At 39.8% G+C, this 19,373-nt stretch overlaps 1 protein-coding gene across 3 annotated transcripts in view; it reads right to left on the reverse strand.

The window, feature by feature from the left end:
* Positions 1 to 3,273: 3,273 nt before the first annotated feature.
* The window catches only part of LOC114681989 (cytochrome P450 2J3-like), a 28,976-nt gene continuing 12,876 nt past the window's right edge, over positions 3,274 to 19,373 (reverse strand). For 2 of the 3 annotated variants that reach the window (XM_028855745.2, XM_028855746.2), the window contains exons 5-9: positions 16,280 to 16,456; positions 14,216 to 14,357; positions 9,045 to 9,232; positions 8,816 to 8,954; positions 3,274 to 4,155 (exon numbers count right to left, since the gene is read on the reverse strand). In XM_028855745.2, the coding sequence (XP_028711578.1) occupies positions 3,977 to 4,155; positions 8,816 to 8,954; positions 9,045 to 9,232; positions 14,216 to 14,357; positions 16,280 to 16,456 (825 nt within the window). In that variant the 3' untranslated portion in view covers positions 3,274 to 3,976. The remainder of the gene's footprint in view (positions 4,156 to 8,815; positions 8,955 to 9,044; positions 9,233 to 14,215; positions 14,358 to 16,279; positions 16,457 to 19,373) is intronic. The other variant, XM_028855748.2, reaches the window with a different exon arrangement.

The raw sequence follows: 19,373 nt of genomic DNA on the forward strand, positions 1-19,373 counted from the left end.
GCTGCTCAGTTACTACCAAGGTCCAGCCTTGGCTCAGGTTCAAGTCTTGACATAAGGAAGGGGCATTGGTACAAGGAAAACTTCTGACCACTAACCACTAATTGGGTTGCACTCAAGTGGCCCTGAATAGCTCAGGACATCTTTATTTATACTTAAACAGAGTTGTTTTTTTTTAAACCAGGGTTATACGAACAGCTTTATTATTGGCTTGTATTTTTGACTTTAAGAAATAAATCATAATTTAAGAAATACATTGGGATCATTATGAAAGCCCCAATTGTTCCCCTTTATACTTCCCCAAATACACCTTCCCATCCCTTATGTAACCATATTCTAGACACAGAGTTCAGCATTTTGCAGGCTTAACTAAATATTTAGTCAGACACATTCTGATATCACAGTACTTATGTCAGCTTGCAGCTATTTGTGGTTTGAAAGTTAAAAAGTAATAGACACGGGAACAATATTCAAACCCAGACAATTCTTTTGTGTCTATAAGATATATTTTTATACAGTTCCCTTTTCTAAAAGAGGGTCCCATGTCTCATTCTCTCTGTAAAAGGCAGACCTCAATAAAGCACCCTTCCCATCTCACTATACCATACTTCTTCTACTAATATGAGCTCCTCTGTATGGTAAAGATGGATCTATCCATTCCACATTTTTGCACTGTATTTTTTTCCTCTTGGAGCATACCAGATCCTACCAATGATTTTATGCTTGGTGTCTAGGGAACTTATTCTCAACAGCTGACACTGTGTGTATTCCTGAGGCCTTTCTCCTTTTCTGTGTATGCATGCCTTGCTCTCTTTTCCAGAATTGTGAGATATGGTTAATGTTTCAAGTGTCATTTTCTCATATGTACCTAACTATCTCTATTGAGCCAGAAAAGTTCCCAGGATTAGGAATTGTACTTAGTAATTCCAGATGAAAGATTTCAGAAGCATTAGTCCCCTGGCAAATCTTAGGAGAAAATATTTGAGCAACAGCAGAATTTCCAGGGAAAACTACAGCTATCGCATGTGTGACTGACAAAGTAAAACTAAAAACTACCAAAAAGAAAAAAAAAACTCAATATAATGAGAGAGAAAAAAGCCTGCAAGCTGCACAAATTTTGCAAATTCTTATGCTGTCCCATGGACTATGGGTCCTTGCCAAGTAAGAATCCATTTCCCCCCCACCCCCACAGGTGCCTTGCCCTGTAGAAACCCATTGGACAGGTAGTCATATGCTGATCTAAGACTAGGCTATATTACAAGTTATAGAAGGAGACCTCAGCATTTGGGAGATGCCAGTACCATGGGACAGCAGCAGCTGTGGACTGGAGCCATCCTACGCCTAAAAGATACATTTACTGTGCTATTATTAGGTGTGCAAGCCCTGCAGAGAACCCCAGAAGATCATGAATGGATTCCAGACATTGGACACTGAGATATTTACACAGTTGGAATTTTATTTTGCTTTGTTCAGATTGAGACAGTCCCCTGGTTCCTCCTTCTTGAAGTAGAAAAGTTTTTATTTTTGATTTCACAGGAGACTACAGTTAAGGGACTTTGAAATTTTAAAGAGATTTTGGACTTTAGAAGGCACTTTTGAATCTTAAAGAAACAGAATTGGAAAGTATTTTAATTTGTAAAGACTGTGGGACTTTTAAGTTTGTAAATATTTTATGTTGTGATGTTGATATTAGTGTATCTTGGAGATGAACATGAAAGGAAAGGTTAGAGCTTAAAAGTGACAGTTGAAAGTCAAGTTGACCAAGGGTTAATTGTGCTCACTAGTTTGTTTTTTTTTTTTTTTTTTTTTTTTTTTTTTTAAAAATCAACATGACCTAAGCTAGAGTCATATGAGAGAAGGGAACCACAGTTGAGAAAATGCCTCCATAAGATCAGGCCGTAGGCAGGCCTTGAGGGACTTTTCTTAATTAGTAATTGATGTGGGAGGGCCCAGCCCATTGTGGGTGGCATCACCTCTGTACTAGTTGTCCTGGGTTGTATCTAAGCAAGTCATAAGGAATAAGCCAGTAAACAGTAATCCTCCATAACCTTTGTATCAGCTCCTGACTCCAGATCCTTGTCCACTTTCAGTTCCTGCCTTGGTATCCCTCAATGGACATGTAAGCCAAATAAACTCTTTCCTCCTTTTCTTGGTGTTCTATTGCTGTAAAGAGACACCATGACTAACACAACTCTTATAAAGGGAAGTCCTTAACTGGGGACTTTCTTCCACTTTCAGAGGGTTAACTCATCATCATGGTGGAGAGTGTGGTGGCAGGCAGGAGGGAAGGTGCTGGAGATTGATCTGAGAGCTTTACATCTTGATCCATAGGGAGAGAGAGAGAGAGAGAGAGAGAGAGAGAGAGAGAGAGAGAGAGAGAGAGAGAGAGAGACTGGGCCTTGTGTGGGCTTTTGAAACCTCAAGGCCTACCCCCAGTGACACATTTCCTCCAAATAAGACCATGAATATTCCATCAAAGCCACACTTCCTAATCCTCCTCAACAGTTTCACTTCCTGGTGACTAGCATTCAAACTATCACACTCCCAATGGTCAAGGTGTTTCATCACAGCTATGATAACCCTTGGGGAAGTGGGTAATAAGATTGGCTCAGGAAAGTGGGAAGGCTCACCAGCGTCACTGCTCAGGTTACACAGACAGTACACAGTTGCTGGGTCTGGAAATGGGGAAGAGACTCTTCAGTTGCTTAGTTGCCTGTCATTAAGCAGGGTACTTTTTGGTTCAGATACCTTTGAATCATCCATGCTGCTTTCATAGCAACCCGCTGCCCCCAAACATTACTGACTCACCAAGCTGGACCCTCTGTGGTCGACTGGTGCTCTGTCTAACTGGGATGAATAGACATAGATGTTTCAAGGAATGTCATGGGACAGGTAGAGTGGGACTAGAGCAACCTTGTCTTGTGTCCTTATGGAGTCCTAAGACAGAAAGTGCATTACCCCATAAGATTTCTCAGTTTGGAATTTTATCCTTTCCATCAGATGGCAAGATTTCTTCTCTTATATCCATTTTATTTTTTTAAATTAAAAAAAATGTATATTGATGTTTTGTCTGAATTATCTGTGTACCATGTATGTGAATGATACCTGTGGAGACCAGAAGAGTGAATCAGAGTCCCTGGAACCAGTGTTTACAAATGGTTGTAGTTGGTTGCTGGGAATCAGACCTGGGATCCCAGGAGGAGTAGCAAGTGCCTTTTACCTCTGAACCATCTCTTCAGCCCCTTGTACCCCATTTTAAAGGAAGAAAACACAAGATTATAGGTTTAAATGGCTTTATGAAGTCACATAAGCCATTTGCTGTCCTCAAGCCCTAGTTCCTAATATTTTTCCAATTTTTCCTTTGATACTTAGCACAGTAGTGGGATCAGCAGGCTTGGGGTTGGACAAGGGGACAAAGACTGGACATTCTGTTCCTTTCTGTTCTGACTAAGCTGCTTCCTATCCCAGGAAGCCACCTTTGCTACTTAGTTATTAAGCCAGATATTGCCTCATATATATCTTGAACATCTCTCCTCCACACCTCCTCCAGTACATGCAGTCCAGCTTTTTCTAGCCAGACCTCCTTAAGACTCAGGGTATTTTGTGTCCTTCTTTTTCTCTGCTTAAATCATTCAAAGTCCTGTCTGATTTTCACTGTTCACTGTAGCACACCCACATGTCTCTTTGTAGCAGAATGTTGAAGGAAGATTCACTTTTTGAGATGCTGTTACTAATATGACTTCCTTCCCTGCCATAAGGCACTTTCGTTACACTCTTAGATGAAAAGATTTGTAAGTGATTTACCTACCATCAATTTGGAGGTCACAGCAATCTAGCATATGGATCCAATAACTTTAGTCTAATTCCTCCCATCTTTTCCCAATCACTTTCCTTCTCTCTCTTCACATATGAGCGGCCCCAGTGGCTCAGCACATTCCTCAGTTCTTCCTGCTCTTCTTTCTTTTTTCTTTGTCTGGCATCACAGTCTGGGGACAGCGCAGAGGCAGTAGCTGACTGGGGAAAGGGTGATACCCACTCTGAACTTCAGGCTCAGCTGCTCATTGACTGGTGGCTTGAAGGTAAACTTTTGCACAAGAGCAGTGAAGAAAATAAAGAGCTCAGACCTGGCCAGTTGTTCTCCGGGGCAAGCTCGCTTTCCTGCAGGAAATAAAACAAGATGAGATACTTTCTCAGCTGCCATTGATGCCTGCAGGGACTGGTGTTTCCATTTTCCTCCTGCAAATCCTGAACTGTCCCTGGGCTTTGTGTCCAGCTGTTTATTTATGTCTCACATGTGTCTGAATGTGGAATGTTCCACCAAATGTGTGACACCAGGATCGCAGTCTTCATGTGGGACAATAGGAAGGAGATGCCTGAGCTGGCTGAGCGAATGTATGACTAGTCTCAAGGCTTTTCAAATTCACTTACAAACATATATGATATACCACACAATGGCTGAACATCAAAATTTTGGACTGCTGTAGAACCCTTACGAGGAAGAGATAGCTTAATGATTAAGGTTACTTACTACTCTATCAGAAAGCTGGAGTTCATTTCTCATCACCCACATCAAGAGGTGCACAAACCCCTGCAACTCAAGATCCAAGAGATTCAAAGCTCCTTTCTGGCCTCCATGGGCACCATCACATACATACATGTGTATATGTACACAAAATTCCCACATATGTAAATAAAATAAAAAAGATTCCAAAATACAATTAGGTGTTAGAGCTGAATCCCTAACATGAAAGGCAGGGACATACAGGATGCCCTTGCAAAGGCTCTAGCTTGTAAATTGTATCTGCTCATCCATGGCAGGCAACTAGAAACAGATGAAATGTAGGGCAACTAGAAAGAGATGAAGCCTGGGGCAACTAGAAACAGATCAAGGCTGACATCTCTGCATCCATTTTGTACCTGCCTCCTGTCTCAAACATTGAGTCAGATCCCTGCTCAACTCTACAGAAAGGCATGTCCATCATTTAGTAAGTGCACATGCAAACTTGGCCATCATTCCTTTCAAGGATGAAGATACCGAGACAGGAAGATCTAAGGTGTGGCTATCAAACTGACAACAGCCAGCAATCCTCCTGCAGAGCCTTGGAGTGGCACCCAGGAGTCTTCACTCATTCTCTTAATATCATTCAGGAGTAACAGAGCCTTGCTTGGTGAGACTGTCCCCTAAGCAGGACCTGTCATCTTGTAGAGGACAACTGCTCAGCTTCCCCTAAGAACCTCTGCTCTGACAGGACCACATCCTGCAAAGAAAATGAAGAGTGCTGCTCACTCTCTGCATGGGCAGTGGAGATTTGCTCAGCACCAAAGGCAAACTGCTCCTAGAAGTGGCTGCTTTCTGAAGACTAATGTCCTGTGTGACCAGAACTGAGGTAATAATCAGCAAGATTCAATGTGACACAGACTGATGTGACCTGAGAGTACATATGCTTCTTCCCACCCTTCTGGTATAATCTGAGCACTCATGTCCAAAAACCTGATGACATGTTAGGCAGCTATATGTCCCTGTACGTCCCTGTATCAGCATAGAAAATATAAAATTAATTGTCTGTCTTTCTTCATTATACTTTGCTTAATTTCTGAAAAAACATTGGTGGGACTATCTCATGTCCCAAATAATTTTCTGGCTTAGGATTCTGATTGCGCTATCCTTCATTTTAGGGACCTCTATTGTGTGGATGGTTAACCCATTCCATTAGGCATGCCAGCTGTGCCCATGATTTCACATGGTAGGCTTAGCTGTGGTGTCTCTCTTGTCCTCTTCACATGGGGCATGCGCCCCCAACCTTTGCATAACATTCAAGTATTTGTTCTCTTAAAGACAATGGATGTTTTTCAAAGTATCTCCTTATCTACCTAGAGGGAAGATTGAGACCTGGCGCATCTGCCCTGTTGGGAAGACGTCGTTCATGTTACATGGTGTTCTCATCTAACCTCTGCTGGCAATTGGTTTTGAGATTCTATTGTTGGAATATTTGTTGATTGTGGTGTCTACCATGTTCTTCCTTAAACAGCATTTAATTTTGTAAGTGAACATATTTTGAGACTGTTAATAAACAAATCCTCATCTGTGTGTTTCTATTGGCATTTCTCTTCTTCCAAATTTTGCATGTGGCTGCCAAATTGTGACATTAGAAATACTATCACATTGCATATATATATTTGTGTGTGTGTGTATTGCCATTCTTTAAAAAACTAATCTTTATTTTTATTTTATGTATGTTGGTGTATATCTTTGCTCCACATGTGTATAGTGCCCATTGTGGCCAGAAGAAGGGGTCAGATCCCCTGAGTCTGGGACTTCAGATGGCTGTGAGCTGCCATGTAGGTACTGGGAATCAAATCTGGGCCCACTGGAAAAGCAAACAGTGCTCTTAACTACTGAGACACCTACCTTTCCAAGCCCTGCGTTAACATTCTAATGTTCCTCACCCCTTCTGTATTTAATCACCCATGAATATCAGTAAATGTTACATCCCATTGCTAACCAGTACTTGTTTTAAAACCTCAAACATTCCCAACTTGGCTATTCAAGCTGGCATTTCCTGATTTTTGGATAGCAGTGTATCTCAAACTTATAGTTTTCCTTCTCCTGCATTAAATTTTGTCATTTTCTAGAAGTCCTGTTTCTTTTTATCAAACAATAATATGTAGAATATAATATGAAAGATCTGGTTATGAAGTTTACAGTGTCAGTCATGGAGTGACAGTTCCCAACTTGGACTCAACAGGCCTTTGTGCTTCTGTTTTGTCTCTAGAGCTATTTATCACAACCGTATGGGCATTCAGGATAAGATGTAAAGCAACAGAACCAAGATTATCTAAGCTACTGACCCCATGTAGGAAGTTATGAACAGTAACAGGTTCATACAGTTTGTAAATGATTATTATACAGAAAGATGCTGATGAATACACAGGACATGAACGTGACAAATCTTAAAAAGGATGTGCCCATAACTGAGGGGGCAAGTTACAGTCTGGATATAATATAAAGAGAACTAAACTTCAAGTTAAAACATAAGCCTTGTACCCTGCTCTGTCAATTCTTTGGGCATGTGATCTTGAATAAGAAAGAACCCTCTTATCTCTCCTTGTTTGAAGTTTGCTTATAGAGTAACAGTAATCATTTATTCCTTTCCTACCTGATTATTAATAACTATGCTGCTGTGTGACACAATTGGCTTGTGTCAAATGAAGTGTGTAATTTAGAGTAACTGATAACATTCTTAATAAGAGCACCAGTGTCTCTGCATGTTGCCACTTTCTGGTGCAGATGGGATAACTGTTTAAACTGGGTGAGGCCTGAGGCCCCTATTGGAAGAGGATTTTTATAGTAAGGAGAAGGTATGTTCAAGGGCAGCAATGGGCCTGGAAGAACATCTTCCTGCAGAAGTCATGATGGGGATCTACTCACATTCTTCTCACCATAGTTCTCAGAATTATAACACAAAGCATTGCTTTGGAAAATAAAAAAGATCATATCCTAGACTTTCCATATTTCATGGATCTGATTCATAAGCTTTTAATAGTCGAATAAGTGAAATATATAGCTGAGGTTTTGTACTATAATTGAAAACTTTAAAATTTTTTATAAACTGGAAAACTGGAAAGAGTCCCTGTATCTCATCAGCTTTCCTATTAAAGTGAAGAACAGTGAAGAAAAGACCAGACAGTCCCAGATGAAAAGACAAAGAGGTCAGAAGCAGCCCCTGAAAGACATACCCAGAGCAGCCCATTCCCAAGAAACACTGGCTCTGGATCCACACTAGCATGTAGGCAAATGCAGGCTCCGCTTGGCCCGAGCCTCAGTGTCGTGAGAAGTGACACTGCCTCAGATAATCTGGAAAACTCAACAACATGGCCAGCATTCCAGTGTGGCTTCTGGGCAGCATTTAGTCACCTTCTGAGACAGTGTTTGGAAACACAAGCTTCAGTGGGAGAAAATCTGGTGGACACTGAGCTCTAGCTGCAGCACACGTGGCAAGATCTGTGTCCTTACCTCTGCAGTGATGACTAATTTCAACTGGAAAAAGCTGTAGGGGGAGGCATGCTCTAAGGGGCAGCTCTGCTTCATCTTCTATCCCACTACTTTCCTGCTCTCAGGTTGGATGTTTGATAGGTAATAATTGCTTAGAACATATTTATTGAATTAAAGAACTGCAAAATTACTTGTAAAAACATATTCAACATATATAAGCCAATATCTGGAATATACTAGAACATTTGGTTATGGATTTAGCAACACTACTACTACAATCTTTACTAACTTTCCTGGCAGAAAACACAAGGGAGAAAGAGTCATCACTGCATTTCCTTTCTTGCTTATCAGGTAGTGTAGCAGATGCAAGTACTAACTATATTTGATTAAGGGATTGAAATTTACAAAGATAAGATCTATTCGGGGAATGTTTTTGGGATAGAAGCTAATTCACTTGGGCAAATGCCAGTTACAACTATTTAACAAGTTAAAAACATTAAAACTCAGTTCTCTTCCTTCTAAGGAGGCATTCCCTTAAAAATAACTTGTGACACTCAAACTGACTACACAATGGAGGTATTCAACTTTGCTGCTCAGCAAGAGGCAGAGATTAGGTCTCTGCTGTCAGTGCTGTAGAAAACAGAACAAAGGAAGTTGAAATCTCCATCAGAAGCAAGGAAGTATTGACAGTGTATCTGTGGAGGTGCTGGACTAAAACCAATTGCAAAATGGAGATCTACTGGGAAGGCTTATCTGTAAGGATCCCAGAAAGAAAGGAAGGGATGAGGTGGGACTCGGAACTCTCTCCTGTGCATCACAACTCACCCATTGAGAAAGGCAAGAAAGATTCTCTCTTCTTAAACTGTCCATTCTCCAAAAAGTGCTCTGGATTGAAGATGTCTGGGGTGGCCCATTCTTTGGGGTCCATGTGCAGTGCAATCAAGTTGGTTTGGACTAAGGTACCCTAGAAAAGGTAGTAAAGACTCATGACAATGTATGGACAAGACACAGACAGATGGCTGGTTATCAAACTTCCATGCCTGAGCCTACTTACCTTTGGCAGGTGGAATCCAGCCAATGTAGTGTCAACTGTCACTTCCCTGGGAACATTTAGAGGGATGATATTTCCCATTCTCAGCACCTCATGGACAACAGCATTGGTGTAGGGCATGGAGTCTCGGTCAGCCAGGCTGGGCTGCTTCTCCTGGCCAATCACTCTGTCAATTTCAGCCTGTACTTTTTCTTCAAGGAAACAGGAGGCTCCATTAAGTTTTAAACTTCAATGCTTTCTTCTAAAGATAGAGACAGCTGTCTTCCAAAACTTATTTGCTTTTATTTCATCTAGTGTCCTGACTTTGAGGAAATAAAAGTTCTCTACCCCTTAAAAAGCCTGATTTAGAAAACTGCAAACTCTATACCTTTCTTCAAGTCTACAGCATAACTATGATTTTCCATATATCCTGAAGTTAATAATTAGGATGGCTATGGCTAAGCTCATATCAGTGTCTATTCAGATGTCTATAAATAAATACTTTTTACTGAAAAGATTATCATCAGTATACTTTTGCTTTTGTTACTTGTAGAGTCTGTGAATTCTAAGATCAGGACATCGACAAATTTCTTGTCTGGTAAGGACCAATTTCCTTTGACATAGCTGAGAAATCCTTGTTGTATCACCATGCCATAAGGTAGAAAGAACCCATCTACTTCCTCTTCCTAAAGCACAAACTCTCTTCATAACAGTGAATCACCTCCTCACACCATCACATTGATAATTAAGTTTCAGTGAGTTTATAGGGAAGCCACAAACATTGAGACCATAGCATATCCACCGACTAATTTTTCAAGGATATATGTCATCATGGGCAGTAAATTGCAATGTGTTTCCAGGCAACACTGATAGTGAAACTAGTAATATTTTATGAACTTCAATATCTTCATCTGATTATTAAGACTAAATTAGCCTTATCATAGGACATTTTGAGATTTACATGAATCAGTATACTCATTATAACAAATGGTAGCTATTTCCTCTCAACATCTTCACAATTTTAGTGCAGTCGAGACTTAGCTGTTTACCTGCTCCTCTAGCTAAAGATGACATTTCCCAGATTCCTTAAAGAGGAAATGTAACTGAATTTTGCAAGTAAAACATAAGTAGACACAATGTTTCATCCTTTGAACAAGGCTTGTGGAGACAATATCCCCTTCCTTCCCTGGGGTGCAAAGGCAGTCCTCATGGGAGCCTCTGCAGAGTCTTCCAGCCACAGCTGAGCTCACCACTGCCATAAGGTGAAAGGAATTTGGAACTCTAGGTCCTTTACAAGGGCCAGCATGACTCTTTCCCTTGAGATAGATACATAAATGTCTTACATGGCACTACTGTACAAATAAAAGAATAACATGGGGATAAAATTCATGTAACATAAATCAGATATCAAACACTATGATGATTTTGAGGTAGGGCAAGTTAGTGTCTTGAGTTTTCAGCAGTCTTGTCTCAGTCTCTTAAGCATTTTGATTGATGATGTGGGCCACTCATCATAGATCTTCTTTCAAGTTTTAAGTGTACAGTGATATGGTATTAGGATATTTGATCATACTGTGAACACCAAGTTTGCATTTGCATTCATTTATTAAAATTAACCTTGGGTCAGGTGGCTGAGTTAGCAACTAGTTGACAGAAAGTAATAATAGATCATCAGAGGGCATCTCAATGAGATAGAAAGATGCTTTGGAAGTAGTAGAGAGGCGTTTGAATGGTATGGCTTTTTTGTGTGACGTGCTTTAGGTAGATAACAGTTATGAGAGAGGGCTAGCTAGTTACTACTCAGCCTCTCTGAGCTAGCAGGTTTTCACCTCAGCCTTTGACTCTCGAGTTTTACTTCTAAATAGAATGATACCAGTTTAGTTAAAGCTACCTTTAACAGCAGTGGCAGAGGCAGTGCCGGAGGGAACAGAATTCTTGCCGGGCTACCTCTAGAGAAGCAGGCAGGTAACTGTGGAGTTGCAATTGCTGACTGAAAAGGCAGTAGATTAAGGTGCAGACAACTGTGCCAAAGTTGAAACAACAAATATATCTATATTGTTGGAAAAGGAAGATACCATTGTCCTCTGAACAGCAGGAAGCAATTCTAAGAAAACAACACCCCTTTCTCCCAAAGGTTTCATGTTTCTGAGGGATATGGATAATGGTTATAGGGTTGGGGATGGAAGAAAACATTGGACTTGGTATTCCCCTGAAGAAAAGAAAAAAGGGAAAAGTAAAACAAAAACAAAAGGCCAGGTGGTGGTGGTGGTGGTGGTGGTGGTGGCAGTGGTGCACACCTTTAATCCCAGCACTCAGGAGGCAGAGGCAGGCGATCTCTGTGAGTTTGAGGCCAGCCTGGGCTACAGAGTGAGTTCCAGGAAAGGTGCCAAAGCTACACATAGAAACCCTGTCTCAAAAAACAAAACAAAAAAACAAAAAGAAAAGAAAAATGGGGAATGGATATATATAGGATATTAAGGTAGATTATTGTACATACCAGTAAACTAATTTATTAAAATATCAGCATTAGATAAATTCACTGTTATGGATTCTTGTATACTGATACAAATGTAAAGTATTTTTATATTCTTATTCCAGATAATTTGTATATTGATACAAATACAGAACCATATTTGTTGTAATGTACATATATTTTTACACTTATTTGAAATGTTTTGTATATTGAAACAAGTAAAATATTTGTCATACTGTATGTATGTTCTACCTCTGTTTAGGATACTTGGTATATTAATATATATTTAGGATTATTGTCATATTGCAAATTGTACTATATATTCCTACCTCTCTGCTTTAGCTATTTTTTGTATTGTCACAATTTGGAAGTCATTGTTCTTTTACTATACATTTGCTTACAGACTTTTACTCTGTTTACATGAAGCCTTAGTCCTTAGGTTATCTAGGTAGATAAGACTTACAGATTTATAGTCACGTATGCTTGGCATCTCTATAGTTATATTAGGTTCTCCAGACTTACAGAAACATATGTCAGATAGATAGGTAATCTTCAAACACTTCGTAGACCTGCAGAATATGGCATTTAAATGTTTTGATAACTTGGAATTCTGTTGACAAGAGACACAATTGCTCCTGGCAGCACCAATCTGATCCCGAGAGAATGTTGTGCTTCTGAGACATTTCTGTTTGGAAGTTTATCTTCACCTTAGCACAAAATGGACTACTGGGCAAAGAACTGCCCTTGCCTCAACTTCTGACAGTAAAACGGACTGACAGATACTCTAGGCCTGTAGCCAATTTGAATGCACCAACAATGCTGAGAAATTTAGGTGACTGTCCTGGCTGCCAGCTGTCTCTGTCTACTCTTGCAAGACTCCCAAAAGTTGCTTGCATCCTTCTCCTGTTTCTCCAGTATTATTATATTCCTTCTCAGGCCTTTGATGGGACTGAAGGCTAACAGTTATAGTTACAATCTTCTTGTATCTTAGCTAGAACATATTAAGTATTAGATTTAGGTTCTTTAGGATAGGACACCTTTTAGAATGTTCTTTGTAATGTGCCATTTACCTATGCTCCAGACTTCTCTGGATTTTAGTATGTGCCTATTGTTTGATACTGTTCGTGTCGGTGGTAATTCCATCTTGTCTAGGCCATTATCCCTTATTCCTCCTAGACAATATTTGATAATCATTCCTATTGTATATAGTTTTGTATTAGGTTAGAACTTTCTTATTTAGACAAAAGGGGGAGATGTAGTAGGTAGTTGTTCCAGCTTTGATCTGGAAGTACTAAACCCAGTGAGTCTTCCGATAACTGTCACACCTACCTATGACCTGTCCCTGAGGCGTGGCCATGACGGGAGCCCTTAAGATCCAAGATCTCTTGGTTCCTGGTGGTCCTGGATGCTGGATGGTAGACCAAGCAGAGTTCTCCAGAGAAAACCACTGGACTGCACTTCACCTCTCCTGGATCCTGTAACCAATCCCTTTACTTGCTGTGAATTACCCCAAAATAAACCTCAATTTTAACTACATGGAGTTGCCTTAATAAATCCCCCAATAAAGAATGACAGAACCAGTTTATCTCACAAAATAACTAGTTCTTCACAATTCTTGGTTTATCTCTCTTGTATTCTACCTTCTGTGTTTACAAATTTAACTATTCTAGAGAAATTGTATAGTTAAATATACAAGGTATTTGTCTTCCATATTCATGCATGCATCAAGATGTTTTTCCTTGGGCGCTGAACTTCTGTATTGAACTTTACTCATGGTCAATGAATATCCTGGATGCCTCCAACTGTTGACTACTATTAATACTACAAAATGAACACAAATTAACTTCGATCAATTAATATACTGGATGGTGAGATGACTGAGCACTTATTGCTAAACCTGATGATATGTGATTAACCCACATGATGGAAAAGACCAACTTCCTTAAGTTATTTGATCTCCGTATGTGCACAGGGAAAGAGAATGTGCAAGTATGCACATACGCATGCAAAATAAACAATATATTTTAAAAGCTTTAAAAAAATATACTGATATCCTAGAATCTTTTTTTTTAAGAAAGCAAGCCTAAACTGTAACTCAATATGCTTTAAGCTTTCTTCAAAATGGAACCTTCATCAAGAAAGGCATTTTAGATAGTAGTCCAGATATGCATAATATAGATACATATAATATGTATTAATAACATCTGTGTGTGGATAACTTAGAGTAAATTGATTGCCATACAAACATGAGAACATGAGTTGGAATTACAGAACAAAGGCAAGAAAGCCAGATGTGGAAGTCTGCACTTGTTTGTCATCCCAGCACTTGTGAGGCAGAGACAGGCAGATCCCTGAGCTGGCAGAGAGGTGCATATCACAAGATATCAAATACCAGAAAAAAGAATTAGGACAGTACTCAAGCTGGGAAGGATTGTCATAAATGAAGGAGGGTGTGGATGAATGCTGTGTGATAAATCCACTCTTTGCTGGAACATACCGCAATTTAAACTGACTTCTCTCTTTACTCCTGAACTCCAAGATTGCTGATGGCACAGACTGTAATATCTGCGCTCCTGGAACAATTATAGTCCTAAGAGATCAGTTCAGGATGTGCCTTTTCCCAAGTGCACAGTGCCTCACAGCTGCTCCACCTCTTCTCACTCCACCATGCTGTCTTCTTACTCCATCCTGCCTGAGTTAAATGCAGTCACAATGTGCTCACCTTGGACTTCTGGGTTGATGGCCATGTAGAGCAGAGCCCAGCGCAGTATCGTGGATGTTGTCTCTGTTCCAGCAAGGAAGAGGTCCAGAGTGCTGCAGATGAGGTTTCCTTCATTGAAACTTTTAGTAGTCTTGTCTGGGTACTATAAAAGACAGTGTGGATTTCTTTATTCAGATTATTTGCCATTGTCTCATAACACCGGTCCTCACCCTGAAGAATGAATTGCATTAAGTCATTCAGAGTGATGCTCCCTTTGATATTCAACAGGTGACTTTGCTAATACCAGAAAGGTTAATATGAATTTTCTGTATTCAATGATTCTCCAATCTGCATCATCTTGCAAAGTCAAAACCTCACTGATTCCCTCAATAGTTCTTCATGGCAAAACATCACCTTCGCTCACTTCCTCTAGAAGCATCAGTTTGCTAATACTGCTCTTAGCATTGTTGTTCTCATACCTATACTTCATATGGTAAATGATCTGTCTCCTCTTCTGAGCATAAATATTACTCCAATGAATACTATGCCAGGAAGACGAAATAAGAGAGAAGATAATCCCCCCCTCTCTCTCATTTACCATTGTGCTCCAGGCAGAGGAGTCCATAATCCAGTAAGCTGAAGCTTGTATGACAAATTCAATGATATGTATTTGCCAGAGGTCTACTAGGATCAAGGCCTTACATTTTACAGCATGGCTTGAATTCAAGATGTTCCCCAACAGGCTCATGTATTAAATACTTGGTTCCTTACACCGATAGTATTTGGGGAAGTTCCTAGAAATAGGAATATAGCATCTGGCTGAAGGAACTTGATGCCTGTAGGGAGGGAGGGTAACTCTTAGAGTTACACCAAACCCATGGTGCCTTCCTTGCTTGCTGCTTCCTGCTGCACAGTGATGTGAAAGCCTCCACCATACCCTTCTGCCCCATGAGCTGAGCTGCTTTGCTATTCACCATGATGAATTGAAACATCCTAAAACTTGACCAGAATACATTTTTGCTTTATTCAGTTGTTGCTGCCACATATTGTTATCACAATGATGCAAAGTTAACTAATATGTTCCCTCAGTGTCTTCTTGCCTTGATCTATTATTGAATAGTGCTGATGTGTGTGGTATTGTACTCCCCCAAATACTGTGCATGCTAATAAACTTATCTGGGGTCAGAGACAGAGCAGCTACAATATTAGACATAAAGGATAGGCAGTGGTAGCACACACCTTTAATCCTAGCATTCCAGAGGCAGAAATGCATGTGTTCAAGGATACAGACAGGCATGGTGACTCATCGCACTGTTAATCCCAGAAAGCAAGCCTTTAATCCCAGGGAGTGGTGGTAGAAAGCAGAAAGGTATATAAGGCGTGAGGTCCAGAAGCATTTGGCTGGTTAAGCATTTGGCCTGGTTAAGCATTTGGCTGGTTAAGCTTTCTGGCTTTGGAACAACACAGTTCAGCTGAGATTCATTCTGGATAAGGACTCAGAGGCTTCCAGCCTGAGGAAACAGGACCAGCTGAGGAATTGGCAAGGTGAGATAGCTGTGGCTTGTTCTGTCTCTCTGATCTACCAGCATGGTTATGTTACCATGCATTTACAAATTATTACTCCTATGTTTTACTTCCAAGGGTGTGTTAAGTAATAATCTACAAAGGCCTTCATATTTTCATCCTTGCAACCATGGCATGTTACCCAATGTCCACTAATTTCAGGAGGAAAGGTTATCCTGAGCTATTCTTATGAGAGGGGTCTCTAGGGTTAGAACAGGAGAAATGAGATGTAAAGGGATCAGAAAGGAAAGAGGTATTGCAATATTGGCATTAAAGATGGAGCAGGGAGCTACAGAAACAAACATCAATGTTCCCTAGGAGACTGGAGACACAGGCAATGAATTTTCTAATGTCTCCCAAAGTAGCTTGCCTGGATAGCAGGATTACAGAGATGATCTAGAACTATAAGAGAATAAATCTCTGCTATACTAAGCCCTCCTTTGTGGTAGCCTGCTGCTGACTCAATGGAAGCTATTCTACACCTCTCTTTCTGAAAGAAGACACAGACAGCATTTTCCCCACCTTTGTCATTTCCTTGAGGAAAGCATCAATGAAGTCTCTCGGCTCATCTGGGTTCCAGTCTTTGCGGTGATTGTCAACTATATCAGAAACATGTGATTTCAGTTTTCCCCAGGTAGCTATTATTCTTTGGTGTTGTCCAGGAAGATGTTTCATTATCCATGGGAAGATGTTATAGAACTAATTAGGGAAAAGAACATGATCATGGAGACAACATAAAGTCACTTTCTGTTTCAAGAAAGTCTTGACTTTCCCTCTTTATCCCCTACACTGGAACTGTGGGAACATCTGGAATGCTGTTTTTCCTTATAACTGGTAGGCATTTCAACATTCCATGCAAAACACACCAGCTTAAGACTACTTTGCACTGGTCCAATTGTTTCCACTCTAGGACACACATTGGCATAGCACTTAGTAGTTGTCCCAATTCTGTTCCTCATGTCATCAAGACACTGAAGGGCCAAAGGATGAAGGTGTCAAGAAGTGAGATCAGCTGGGAAGTATGTAAGGGGAGATAGCCACACCTGCAGTGGCTACAAATTGAGCTTATCAACTGAAATTAACACTGGAATTTGATATTTCTGAGTCTGAGATCATGGGCTAGGTCAAATCATGGAGCTATCCTCCTGTGGTTCATTTCTGTAGAATCCAGTAACTCTGAGATTCCAGGGGTTTGCGTGACATGTAGAGGGGCATTCCTGCAGCATGGTGATCAGTAGTCAGGGGCCCTAAATATGTGAAGGCAGGTCTTCTTGATTCCCACACTCCCAACACACTTGGGATACACCTCCACCTGTGAGTCTCACCAGGGGTTTTAATGTAGGAAATCTTGATGGTATAAGATGTGCCCTGATCACAAAATGCAAAGTTAATTACAGTCTGCAGAGGCCGCTGTTACCCACAGAAGGAAAAGAGCATCTGTGAAGACAATTCTGAAGACAAGAGATGCTTGCTCCAGTACAGACTCAGGAACAGCATAAGCCAAAGGCAAGACAGGAGTCCATAGACTCACCTCACCTCCTCCATGCATGTAACCAGAAGCCTCCAATTTTTGATGACTCAGAACACACCTGAGTCAGTTGCTTTTTCTTTATTGCTCTCTTTTGTCTCCGTTTTTTCTTTATATTTGCAAGATTTTTAAGTGGACACTTTTATTATCATCATCATTATTATTACTACTACATTTTTTAGATTTTATTTCCCTTCATGAATTCATCTAATGTTATTTATCTTGTTTTCATTTGTAGACAATAAGAGTTTTCTTTCATAAATTATTTTTATAACCCTGTGCATTTGTATAAACCCCTTGCATTTAACAATATTTTGACTTTATTGACTTAAAAATAATACTTTTATATTTTACTTATTTTCTTACATTTGATTTTATTTCAACTACTGAAAAATATTTTTGATTGCTCTCCCAAAATCTCTCATATTTTGTCTCTTCTCCTTTATAACACTTCTCTCCACTCACTTGTTATTGAACCTTGTTTTTCTTCTTTCTCTCCCTTTTCTGGTCTCCTCCCTTTATCTCACTTATTTATGTTTCCACATGTACCTTAAATAATTTTGTTTTCATAGCAAATTGCACAGTACCCTTCACATTATCATTTCAACAGACACATGTTGGTGAACAATCAATAATTTTAGGTGTGTTTTTATATCTGTATAGTTTAACATTGCTGCTAGAGCAGTTTCTTTCCACTTGCAAAGCAATGCTAGCCTTCAAGAACAGGCTGCCAATATGAAGATCATTGCAAAGAATCCAGAACAGATACCCCGATCAATAGATGCATACAGTAAAACAAATGCAAGAAATGAAAAGGGTGAGATGATGCCTCTAAAAATCATAACTCAACTCAAAGACCTTGAAATATGTCAAATATTGGGTGTCCAAGTATTTTCTGGTCAAAATGATCAGAGACTGACGGAGATGCAAACAGGTGGAGGAATCCAGTATGGGCTCTAGAAGTGAAGGTCAGCCGAACTGAGGAAACAGGGGAAAGGAGGACAGAGGTAGCTTAAAGATGAAAACTGGGCAGAATAGGAGAAAATACGGCAAGGAAATGGAGAGTTTATAAAAACAAACAACAAACAAATAGAAATGTTGGAATTTTAAAGTTGAATAAAAAACAAGACAAAACAAAACAGAAAATAAAACCAAAAAACCTCATCAGAAAACATCAACAGTCTCCAGCAAAGAGAAGATCCCGAAGGGAGAACACTGCTGATGAAAAGCTACATTCCAACAGCAGTAACTAACAATGTAAATAATGACCACAGCCAGAATGTAGAAGAACCATAATATGATCAAGAGACTAAGCCTAAGAATGTGCAGGACTTTATTCAGAAGCTGAGATAAAAAGTAAAGGGATGGAGGATGAATTCAATGATATTACAGCAGAACATTTCCCAAGTCAAAGAAACAGACATTCAAATACAAGAGTCATTGAGATCCCAAAACAAATATGACCAAATAAAAATATCTCCATGGGAAATCCAAACTGTAAAGGAAAGAAGCAATATTTAAAGTTTTAAAGGGTTCATCCCAGGGGATGGCTCAGTTAGTAAAGGTATTGGCTGCACAAGCCTGGCACCCACACCCACATGCACACCTCCCGACACACACAATATTAAATTAAAAAATTCCCACTGACATCCAATGACCACAATGACCACCAAGGCAACACTGAAGAAAATGCTTAATTGAGTGCTACACACAGAGAAGGAAGAAAGATGAGGCTCAATCATGAGAACACAGGAAAGAATAAATTTAATGAGAACAGCTGAATGAAGAAGAGCTAGGAAGGAATCCATCATGTCTAACACAGTAAACAAGCCAAACCTTAATAGTAATCAAGGGCAAAGAAAAAAACAAATAATCCAAGCAACCAGGAAAAAAAAACTGACAGAATTACTGTAACTAGTTAACCTCTTTCAGTGATAACCTTATTCATGAAGCAAACAGAAACTGGAAACAAGCTGGACTAGCTATTCTGATGTTAAATTAAAATTAGCTAAAAGAGATAAAGAAGGCCACTACACTTCCATAGAGGGAACAATTCGTCAATTAGAACAATTGTAAATATATATGCAC

This window comes from Peromyscus leucopus, unplaced genomic scaffold, assembly GCF_004664715.2.
Source record: "Peromyscus leucopus breed LL Stock unplaced genomic scaffold, UCI_PerLeu_2.1 scaffold_922, whole genome shotgun sequence".
NCBI lineage: Eukaryota > Metazoa > Chordata > Mammalia > Rodentia > Cricetidae > Peromyscus > Peromyscus leucopus.